The 12,251-nt window shown below is 42.1% G+C and overlaps 1 protein-coding gene across 1 annotated transcript in view; it reads left to right on the top strand.

The window, feature by feature from the left end:
* phactr3b (phosphatase and actin regulator 3b) overlaps nt 1-12,251 on the top strand; it is a 70,008-nt gene that overhangs the window by 40,071 nt on the left and 17,686 nt on the right. The window contains exons 7-8 of the mRNA XM_085353747.1: nt 2,351-2,541; nt 4,204-4,357. Coding sequence (XP_085209873.1) covers nt 2,351-2,541; nt 4,204-4,357 — 345 coding nt within the window. The remainder of the gene's footprint in view (nt 1-2,350; nt 2,542-4,203; nt 4,358-12,251) is intronic.

Raw genomic sequence — 12,251 nt, 5'->3', positions numbered from 1 at the left:
GAACAGAATCCAACTTATAATCAGCTTAATCTCACCAGCAACATATTGGGACAGTTTCTTTTTAACAAGGAGCAGCCACGTCTGACCCCCTCTGACCTTCAGGGGCAGCTGTGCTGTGTGAGGATATGCTTCACGCTCGTCCTTCAGGACATAGTGGAAGGGTTGGAGTCATATGTGAGCATTACTCACAGACTGGAGCTGCAGGCCAGCAGGCTGTTGATTAGATTTAAAGAAGCAGCCTTCTGTTTGAGTTTGCCTCCCGTTAATGCTGACCCAGACAGTGTGTGCACGTGGACAAAGATGCTAATCTTCAAGTGCTAAAAATGAATGAAATGAGGATAAAATATGAACTTTTTTTGTATTCTAGTGCAGAAACCAACAAAATGTGAACAAGTGTTTAAAAAAAATGAATGAATGGACTAGAGATGGCACGATACCACTTTTTTATGTCCGATACCGATACCGATATCATAAATTTGGATATCTGCCGATACCGATATGAATCTGATATAGTGTTTTTTTAATCAACAAAACTGTTTTTTAAATATCTTGCTGCATTTTGTATAAGTTCATACTCAAGTTTAAAACAACAACTACACTAAAGCTATTCTGTTATACCTGTATGCAAAAAAAAATATTTCATAGTTCAGCAATACTGATCAATCTAATAAACTTAAACCTGCACCATCCTCCCTATTCTGGTATTTTAAAGAGTGCTTAGCGTAAATATTAAGCAACCTAACTAACAGGGTTCCAACTCCCAGCAACAACACAAATAAATAAATAAAAAATAGGGAACCACCCCTCACGCTCCACCTCATGATGCTTAATCGACGTAATCAACCTTAATTTGATGCAGTGTGAAAAAAAAATGCACAGAAATCAATTATTTTTCAAGAAATATTAAATAGATTCAACATCTTTCTTCAACAAAATTGCAGACTGCACAGATGGTACCTTCCCAAAGGAAAAAGTACTATAGCTTACTAGGGTATATATATTAGACTTAATAGTTACTATATACAGTAATTGACTTCTATTCATTTTACATCAAATTAAAACTTTGTGTGTCAGATAATTATTTATTAAAAGCTAGACATTTTAAATGAGAATAAGAAAGAAAAGTATGTCTATGCCCCCTTTTCCCTGTTCATGCCCTATCGGCCCCCCTGGCTAAACTTTGCTAGATCCGCCCCTGCACAGTTACCAGCGTCAGCTACGTAGAAAAAGATCCTCGAGTAGAAAGTAATATTAAATAAATTCTAACAACAGCTGATCAAGCTTAAACGTGCTGCTGTTGTTCAGCCGCTGGTTTCCTCTTTCTGGTGCAAAGTGGGCCAAAAGCAAACTAGAGACACGGACTCGCGACAGAAAAGCCGATCAGCTGATCATTAAGCAGTTTCATGATCGAAGTAGCAGCAGGAGAGGCAGTCGCTTGTTAAGCTTAACGTGGGAATGCTTTACAAACATTCAGAGATGGACTTACACACTTGCTTTACTTCTCTCGGGATAACTTTGTTGGAGATGAAATGCCGGGTTGCTAGCGAAGCTCCACATGCTATCCAGACCACCGACAGGTCCCGCATGCCACAGCCGCTCTATCACGTGATGCATACTGCTCCGACGTGCTAACGTTCTGAGGCGAGTTACGGCGTGTTGCAAGTTTTGTGAGGTGCTTTCGTGATATTTAATGGATCGGATTACATTTTTTATTTTTCTCCGATATCCGATCCAGTAATTTAGGTCAGTATCGGACCGATACCGATACGTAATATCGGATCGGTCCATCTCTAGAATGGACGATTGATTGTGTTTAGTTTTCTCTAGATTTGCTTTGATGTTGGAGCTTGAACAAGGACGTGCAAGTAAATGCTTCACAGACCTATAGTATTATTGGTATTTTGAGTGTTGTTGTTGGGTTTTTTTTTTTAGATCTGTAAACCTGTTAGTGAAGCAGAAAACAACAGAGAGGGATTCCCGGTGTATTCAAAGCTTTTCATCTCTTATTTTGCCTTTGGAACCCAAACTGAAGCTTTATGCAGTTTAACGACTGTTTAGTGCTCTGTTTTATAGTTTACAGTCAGCTCATGAAGATAAATCAGTCTGTTGTTCCAGTGTCTTGGTCACAGGATTGTTACATTGTGATGCTTTAGTTGTGCGATTTCTGCCTGGGCTGCAGACACAACCTGAACTCTTTAATCACTTCAGTGACTGCTGCTCGACCACGTTCGGTGGTAAACTAACATTTCAGCTGCTCTCTGAAAGATGAGCCGTGCAGCATCTCAGTCGCTCAAACACAACAATCCACCACAGCTGTAACTGACAGACATTTCGTGACATGTGACCTCAGTTTTCAGATGAAGGAGGCGCGCTCGTCTCCGAAACGCCGTCCGGAGGGCCGCCTGTCTCGCACGTCCAGCACAGAGAAGGACCCGGCCGGAGAGTCCGAGAGCAAGAAGGAGTCTGACGAGAACAAGGAGAACTGGCGTCTGGATGAATACTTGAGCGACCAGGACAGCTGGAACGAGTCTGTGATCTCCGGTATGTGTGCCGACAGCCGACTTGTGGTATGATGTTTGCTTTACTGTTATCGCCCACGTTCTGTACAGAGCCCAAATCTGGGCACCCTGTCAGTGGATAATGAAGCTGCATAATCTGTGGTGATGTTTGTTTATACTCGCAGCCTGACGGGGAGATTTACATGGATGATGAATGGCATACTTGCTGGTGTTAAGTTTCAGAGCCTGTCAACATCTGCTCTGGTGGCCTAATTCTTAGCTGTTCATTTGGGTCAGTGGTGCTCGGACTCCTGCCGTTAGCATGTCTGCGACTCTGGGGGAAAAAATGTTAAAAGGGTGAACTGTGGAGCTCACTGGAGACTTAAATAGCACTGCCACAAAGGTTTACTCTTACCCAGAAAGGGTTAGTCGCAGAGATCGTGATGCTAATGTGTGGTGAAGGAGATGCTAACAGGATGAAAGCAGGAAAAAAAACAATGAATCAAAGGGAGTCACAGCTCAGATTTAAGAATGGTAGCAGTGCATCTTTGCACAAATCAGATATTTTTGGATACTATGAATGCCTTTAATGGCCTCTTTTGTCAAGCAGAAACATGTGGTGTTAAAACTTAGAGCCCAAAAACGGCAGTTCTTTCAGTGGACGAGCGAGGCTCGGTAATAATTTGAATATTTTTGATGCCTAAAGTTGGGTTTAGTTGACACTCCTCCGCATCAAAAGGAGCCAGTTGAGGCCCAGGATGCCTTCTGGGCATCTTGGCTGGCTTGGGAACATCTTGGTGTCCCCTCAGAAGTGTTGGAGGAGGTGGTCAGGGGAGAGGGGAGGTCCGCTGCCCTTGCGACCTGGAATGGCAGAAAATATGCGGATGCTGGGATGGGCATTTGCTTTTACCAATGATTCCAGACACAAACTCTGCCTCATGAATGTTTGTGTCAGGAAGGGCATCCACCACAAAATCTGTGCCAAATCAAACATGTGGATCCATCTGCTGTGGTGACCTCAGCCAAGTTCTAACATTAGTCTAAGTAATTGGCAGGTATCCGTGTTTGTGCACAGCAGGCATGTCACAGTTGATACTTTCATCTTTTATATGCAGTCTGTGTTCTTTTAAATTGAACATAAACTCAAAATATTTAAAACATGAAAGGTTTGATGGAGACGAGCACTCAGTCAAGGTGTGACATCTGATCTGCTCAGTCCGATCAGTTTTCCTGGTAAAGACAAAAATACCAGCTAATTTCCCAGGAAACAACTACAGCACTGGGCATCTGTGAAGGGAGGGAATTTTATGGAAATACTTCAACATGCTTCAGTCTGCAAGAGACGTGCAAGCCTGGGTGAAGATTTTCTGTATTTTTTTAATCAAGCCAACTCAGCAAACATGAAATCAAAGCTTCACACTGGCTTAAAAAAACCCGTTAATACCCCGGAGCAGACCCGAACTTAATCCCGAGTTTGTGGAAGGTGTTTTATGTAAGAGAACGAGGGTTCAGACCTGTCCACTCAGACTCGGGCTCTAATCAAATGTGTAGCTGTTGCGAGGAATGTGTGAAAGTTCACAGGCTAATTCTTAGATGATTAGAATCAGTTTAGCAGGTTAAGCTGGAAAACTATGTGCAGCAGCTAGAAAGCCACTGTACAGCCACTGTACAGCCACTGACGTTAACTTGTGTTCGACGACGACAGGGACCCTCCCACGCAGAATGAAGAAGGAGCTGCTGGCTGTGAAGCTTCGGAACAGGCCCAGCAAGCAGGAGCTGGAGGACCGCAACATCTTCCCCGTCCGCAGCGATCAGGAGCGGCAAGAAATCCGCCAACAGATAGAGATGAAGCTGGCCAAGTGAGTCGCTGTGTGTGGAGCCAGACCAGCATCCCACCCCTGTCTGACCCCCACCCCCTCATCGTGCTCTGTCTCATGTATGTCCGTTTCATCTCTCATCATCGCTGTTGACTGCACTTTGCCTGCTTGTCTATTTCCCATATGTAAATAATAATTATAATGATTATAATAATATGAATGATAGATGTCCTTGAATGCAACACAGAGGCTTTTAATGCACATTCAGTTTGTGCCCTCAAACTGAGATGTGTAAATCTCTGCACAGTGTAAACCGGTAACAAGTACAGCAGAACATTGTTTTTACACACAACACTTTAATCACATCCGATGCGGTAAATGAGACAGAAACCATTTACAGACAAGCAGATGCACTTCCTATGACTGTGCACAGAAAGTTCACCAAGAGGGCAGATGGCCGTCAATGAAAGGAGGGAATGGAGCTAAAATATTTATTTATACCTGCTCCAAGACAAAAAGCAAACATCAACTTGGTTTTTGCAAATATTTCATTGAATGCAATATTTCCATTTATCAGAGTTGAAGTATAACAACATTAATGTTACATTGCTGTTATCACATAATTACTAGAATCCTGCTAATATATGCTCGATTGTTTGAAACAGAAACGTGTATAAAAGAAGCATCAGGCTGAGGTGGCTGTTGTCAGGCAGATCCTGCTAGAAGTTCTCTGCTCACAAATACTGTAACTACCTGTGTCAAAACTGAGCCTTTTCTATATGGAGCTTAATGAAAAGTTCCAGACATCCCAGGAATGTTAATTTTGTGGGTTACAGTTCAGCTCCTTGTGAAACTTTCCAGGAAAGGTCGTTTTCCCTCTTATTTCTGAAATACACCGGGTATCTCTGACGTAGCTTCACTCTGTCCTTTACACGTTTTCCCATCACAGCCAGAGAATTTTAAAAGCAGGACATATAATCCAGAAGGAGACTTTTATTATGAAAATCATCCCATGTGTGTTTATCAGAGCATGTCAGTGAAACGTTCACTGAGATTCGCTGCTGCCGGTGAGAACAGTTGGTGACAGTGAGCCTAGATTGTGTTTAAAAGATGGATTTAGCCACTGTGATGTCACCCTTTATATATTTATTTATTCATTCATTCAAATTTCATTCAAATGTAGCCCTTTGGCTGCTGCCATGTTGTTTTTTTCTGGCCCAGAAATAACCGTATTTGTGCAAGAGGTTGGAGTGCTGAGTTATCAGCTTGATTAGCATTTTTCAACCCCAGTATTTGCTGCTGGAACCAGGCAGTGACCGAACACACTACAAGTCAACCTAACGCTTTTATTTTCAGGTGTCTACAGCAGGGGTCTAATCTAATCTAGTACTAAACTTTCACGTCATGTTTTAGTGATTACCAGTTTTCTTGAATATTTTTTTTTATTATGCAAAATATAAAACATCTCTCCCCTTTAAACACTCCTAAGAAGCCATCATCGTCATACAAGCGCCATCACTCTTAATAAACCTAAAAATTAAAAATAGGCCATGATACTTGATTGAACATGACGTCGAATGTGTTTGTTGCCACTTGTCTCCTAAAACAATGAATCTGAGCTAAATAGCAGTGGGATCTAGAATTTTATGAGTCCTTTCCCAAAATTCCTGCACCTCCCTACATGTGCCTTCTCCTCATTTTATACATCTGTGATGATCTTGGATCACTTTGACATAGATCACGTCAAGTGTACCAGCCATCCACATCATACAGATACAGTCGCCTAAAGAAATGGTGTAATGCCTCCATAACCATGCTCACAACAGCTACGTTCACACTGCAGGTCTTAATGCTCAATCCCGATTTTTTTTTGATCAAATACGATTTTTTTTTTTGTCTGCTCGTTCACTCTACAAATAAAATGTGACAGCAAACGCGCTCTAGTGTGAACCCTCAAAGCGGCCAGCATGCGCAAAAGAAGACGTCACACACAACGCGCTCTGTTTAGACCCAGAGCAAACAGTATTGTTTGACTGATGGGCCTTAATATAAAGACTTGTTTCGGACTTTACGTTTCCCAATTTTGCTTTAAGTTATAAAGTTATTTTGTTCTTTACATATGGCCTAATAATGATCCTTATTGCTGTTTTAGAGGAGCGGTGCTTCAAAGGATAGTTGCAGATTTCTGTCAGAATCTGCAGATTATACAGTACAAATAAAATGTTCACATTCCTCCAACGTTGTCTTCCCAACAGTTTCACTGGATGGCCAACAAGTGTTCACGATGTCTTCTCCGGCGCTGATAATTGGTGTCTGTCTTGTGTCAGTGACGTAAAAGACGGAGACAGCAGTCGCTTTCTAAAACATCAGATATGTATCGGATTCAGTACCACATACGAAAGTGACCCAGATCGGATTTGAAAATATGGGATTTGTGCTGTTCACACTGTCAAACCATGATCAGATATTGGTCGCAGAGGGTCAAAAAAGTTGGATTTGATGCGCTTTCGCCTGCAGTGTGAACGTAGCCTAAGTTGCTCTGTTGCGTGTAGTTCCATGTAAATAGTGCAGTCGAGTCCTACCTTTATAAAGCTCATTCATTTTTGTTGTAATGCACACCTGTGTGAATTTTACGCAGTGGAAATGTATTATGTATTATGCAGGTTTGAAAAAAGAAGGAGACACCTTTCAATGAGTGTATATGTGAGCAGGCAGAATGAATGCTAGGTTATTTGAGAGTTTCTGTGCTAACGTGGGTTTTGGTTCTTATAGTGCTTTTCTAATGAGTATTGAGCACCAAGTGATTTTTGCTACAAGCCTCATTCACCCAGTTATAGACCCGCATTCATACAAGCAGTTTTTTCCTATACCTAAGCAAACACTAACTGGTGGATGCATCGGGGTTCAGTAGAAATCGATCGACCAACCTTCTCCTTGATAGGACTTCCTCCTGACCCAGAGCCACCCCAGCTGTTTTCCACATCAGCTGTGTGTAGATTGTAAACATAGCGATTGTTGTTGCTCACCTTTGCTTGGATGTGCTTTTCTGGAATGTGGAACAGGATTTTCTGAAAGGCAGAGCAGAAAGGCCACGCAGATCATAATAGTATTTGTCATCTTATGTAAAAGGCAATAGGCTGTTACTACGGTGACTTTAATAGGATTATAGTGACTATAAAATTAGATTTTCTTTTGTGTGTGTGAATAACACAGCGACAGGGTGTTCTGGTATGCTTCTGCAGCGTCAGAATTGAGAAGGAAAGTTCATATTTCTCCGAGTCCCCAAAATAAATGAGTTTTTTGGAACACTTTCATACCACGGTGAGATCAAGTGTGGGCGTTGGACAGTAACACAGGCTCTCTCCACAGTGAGCGACTCCGACTTTGAGGACTCACACAGAGTCGATGCTGATTTTAGAGCTGTTTGCACTTTTCTCTCAGAGGACTATTAACACATTGAGTTGTTTTTCATACCTTTGTTGATACGGGCAGCTGTGATAATAGCCTGTTAGCAAAGTGTTCACACCTCACTTGTGCTTCCGAGGCTGCTAAGTGCTGTAATTCGACGTTGACCCGCTTTCAGCGAGCTGAAATAGAAGCTATTGTTCTCAGAGAGTGACAAACAAGTGCAAGTTTCTAATTAGCTTCTCCAAATGCATCGCTACGGCTCTCAGCTCTGAAGACTGAATTACAGTAAACGTGTTTTCTCAGCTGAACAGCTTCAAATCATGTTGCAGTGCAGAATGCTGTGACATTTTCTTCAGTGATAGCTTATTATATGTGCATATGAAAGCCTCTAAATAATGCAATAGTTAATAAAGCACCTGCGTTATACTGTAATGCTGTTTGCTTTTGTTGAACAGGCTCCTTTAAGAGCAGTCTACTGCTGTAATCAGTCAGTTTGTAGTAACCGTGGGTCGGACCACTGCGTGTGATGTGCAATATGCATTGTGATGATGATGATGATGATGATGATGAAGATGATGATGCAGAGGATCCTGCCGCTTTACAGGTCCTCTCAGCTCTATGGAGAGTTTTAGCTTCTTTGAGCTTTTTGTTTTGATTTTATTCATATTTCTCAGCAGAACAAAGAAACTGCTGAAAGGAGGCTTTAATTGTACTTCAGATAAATGCCTCTGCTGTTCTGTGTTTGCTGTGTTTCATAACGAAGTTGTTGTATGTTCCTCTATGAGATGATCGGGAATCTTTGTGGTTGCAGTTTCGCTTGATTTGTAATGCTACAATCCAACAAATTTCTCTTAAAAGCACTTGTTTACTTTACTGAATGTAACACTGTGCTGTTATAGACTGACTATAAGGGCTGCTCAGTTCCCATGCCATATTCTTGGCTTTCTATGAGAAAGACTAAGACTAAATCACTGGAGGTTCATCTGTGGAGGATATGAGAGACACTGTGGTGATTCTCACTGTGGAGTCTGCCCGTGAACCAAACCACAGACAATAAATGGGAAGTTAAGCGGCGGATACACTTTAGACTCTAGTGTGTCTAAAGTGTTGTTGGAACTATTTTTTACCAGAGTCAGGTGGTTTCCGTCATTGGGTCTTTCATGTTCACACAGACGTTTTTTTTTTTATCTTAGGTTAGATAAGATCACCATTGATTAAAATGTTGAATAAGCAATAAAATGTTGTTTGTCATACATGAGGGGCATTTCAAGTCTTATACAATAAAGATGCTTTCTAAATATGAATACTTCATACTTTAAACCAGTGTTTCCCAACTGGTGTGCCGCGGCCCACAGGTGTGCCGTGAGAAATGATCAGTTATCTGGTTCCACCTGATTAGTACTCGAGCGATCGGCTTGAGTAACGCGCAGAACAATTACATACCTGCTCTAATTGATTGGGTTGCAAACTGCCAGTTTAACAGAAGTCCTGGAGAAAATTCGGACCCAGATGAAGGCCCTAGCATGAGTAGTGGTCAGAAGAAAGCAAAAGAGGTATAACTGGGGACAAACGAGCCTGGTGTGCGGGAACATGCCGTGTGACTTTTCTAATGTGAAATATGTGCAGTGGCTCTAAAAGGTTGGGAAACACGGGTGTAAAGTATGATCTGGATGTGTTGCATTATATCCTATTGTATAATAATATGTGTTTAGGGGCTTAAAGGTGGTCTGTTGGATTGACGTCTGGTGACTGTGGAGGGTATTTGAGTACAGAGAACTCGCTGTCGTGTCAGGAGATGGCTGCACTGTGGTGCTAAAGGGATGGATGGCAACAATACTGTGTGAGCGTAATGTGGAGAAGATTTCCTCTACGCCATTACGCCATCACCAACCATGAACCATTGATACAGGAAAGGTTGGATCCATCCTGCCATGTTGTTTGTGCCAAGTTCTGACCCTGCCGTCTGAATGTTTCTCTAGAAATGGTCATTAGACTAACAGTCAAGAGGCTTTGGCAACTGAAACGTCACATGGAGTCAGTGAACTCCCTTGATGTCCTGGATGTAATTTCCTTCCGTATCCAAACACATCACAGGTCAGAGCAGTTAATGAGAGAGATGAAGAGTCTGAGCTGAGAGAGAGGTGCTTTCCATTCCCGTCTCCCCACACTGAGACGGGAAACAAGGCGCTGAGTGTTTGATGAAGCCTAATTAATTTACAGCTAAGCCTTTTGCTCCCCGCTTTGTAACTTTGTAACTGTGAGAGATGAGTAAAGCAGGGAGACATTCAGACAGGCTACATAATGCTTCTCATGAGCTCCTTTGAACCAGGCATCATGCTTTTTAATGTGCCTTTTTCCTGCGCTTTCACCAGAGGCATTTCACAGCTGCGTGCTAGTCTGGATAGGCACCGTTCCTATGCCTGCATGCAGTATACGCGAAATTATCACAAATCCAAACTAGTTCCAAGCACGCCTCCTTCCATGTGCACAGACACATTTCAGCAAGTAACTGCAAAATAGAAAAAAAAAAAGGCTTCGTGGGTTTTTTCCCTAAACTTACTTATCTTTATTCTGCAGGGGGCAGTGCAGTGAGACCCAGCTTGACCCCAAGCAACACTTATATAAAGTCAACTCCTGATCACTCTTGCATAATGAAAACAGAAAGCGATCAATTGTGTGTCATAAGTGCACAGTGTAACAGTGGGGCTCTGGGTATGAACAGTGTGTGCACTGTGTTAGGTAAGGACAGAGGTCAGCTGCTCTGTTGTGAGCCAAGGTTCCTGCTGATAAAACCCAGTTCACTGTGTGCTACATTACTGCAGCGATTAGTTTTGTGACTGCAGCTCTATACAGTATATAAGCCTCCACATACACCAAAGGTACTAATTATGTTTCTGAAACAAGCAGCAACCTGTGGCCAAGTTCAGTTCATCCAAAAGTGAGTCGGTTCCATAGACTGTCCTGTTAAAATGCTTCTCTTTATCGTAGGAATAATTTCTCCTTATAGGTACATTTTATTGTAACTAACCTGTTGTACTTGTATTAGGACTTAAGTTACACACGACTGTGGAGTGGGGAAATTTATGCCGGAGTGGTGTCTGAAACCCCAAACTGTGACCCACATCTGAACCCTCGAAGTGTAACTACACCTCAGTCGACGCCGCACGCGTCTGCTGTGATTCGCCTGTTCAGCGCCCTCGATACTTTTTCACCACCTTTTTTAAATTTATCAGTATAACAATCATCCTCTCAGCATAAGGAATAATAATCGATAAAATGTCAATATGAGCACCTTGAGGCAACTGTTGTTGTGATTTGTGATGTAAATAAAGTTGAATTGAATTGAAAGGAATCACAAATGTAACAGTCGGAATAGATGTGAGGGAATGTACGAAAGACCGGGGAAAAACCTCCCAGCATTTTATTAATTTCTGTCATGGCTGGCATAGCTATAAACACTCAGAGCGGCCACATACTAATTAACACATAATTAACCGGCAGTGCCTTAAATGACATCAGCCACTTGTGTAGGTTACATCAGCAGGATCTACAAAGCTTCCCTGCAGAAGTCCAAGTCAGGCCTTAATAGAAGCATACCCAAGATAGCTGAAACCCTCATCTAGCTCAGCTAGTTCTGGCTGAGCAAAACTAACAAGTTGATGACCATGAAAATAAAATTGCACCTTTAATTTGCAATGTGCAAAAACCAGTGGGTGACGTCACAATTGGCTACATCAATCTTTTATATACAGTTTATGATTCAAATGAGACATTGAGCCAAAAGCAGGCATAGTAAAGTACATCGTGTCATTTTAAACAAAGAGCCAGCTGGGTGTAAAGCCTTCTTTTTCAGATGTGCAAAAGTTATCTGCGGGTAAAAATCTGCAGTTGAATTATACTGACATGAAGATCAGAGAGCTGGCTGTGACCTCAAAACAGATCATCCATGAAAAAAAGAGTCAAAGCGCAGGAAGTGCACGCATCGAGAAGAAAGGGGAAGCCACTGGTGTACTTGAAAAATAAATAGAGCACAAGACGATGACAGAAAAATCCTTTGAGCTGTGAAGACGGACACCAAAACGGCGACTTCGCTGCCAGTCTGTAGAGCTGTTGTGGTATGTGTCACAGTTCACAGGTTTTAGAAGACTTAAGCAGCAAAATTTCAGAAAATATCAAAAGATGTACAGCTCGAGGTCGAGCAGAGAGAGTCCAACTCACAAAGTGGAATTTGCCGAATATTAGAGGAAAGCTTTATGTGGGTGCCGCCATCCAGACTCCATAAAATTTACATGTTATTTTGCTGCTTTTGGGACTAGCTGAGCCTAACGGCAGCATTCAGAGACGTACTCATGTGTTGTGTCTGCTTATGTACTGAGGATTTCTCTGATCTCAGTGGCTGACCTCTGATTTACAGACAGACAGACAGTGATTTAACACATACCAATGCAACCTCAGCTTTTATCAGTGACAAACCTGGAAGGTCTTACACAACTGCAGTAACAAACAGCCAATAAAGGCAGCTGCTTTA

The sequence above is a fragment of the Diplotaxodon limnothrissa genome, linkage group LG5, assembly GCF_057381915.1.
Source record: "Diplotaxodon limnothrissa isolate DT_005_m linkage group LG5, D_limnothrissa_male_GT1.1, whole genome shotgun sequence".
NCBI classification, from domain to species: domain Eukaryota; kingdom Metazoa; phylum Chordata; class Actinopteri; order Cichliformes; family Cichlidae; genus Diplotaxodon; species Diplotaxodon limnothrissa.
Note: the sequence above shows the minus strand (reverse complement) of the source record. Positions and strands in the feature narration are given on the sequence as shown.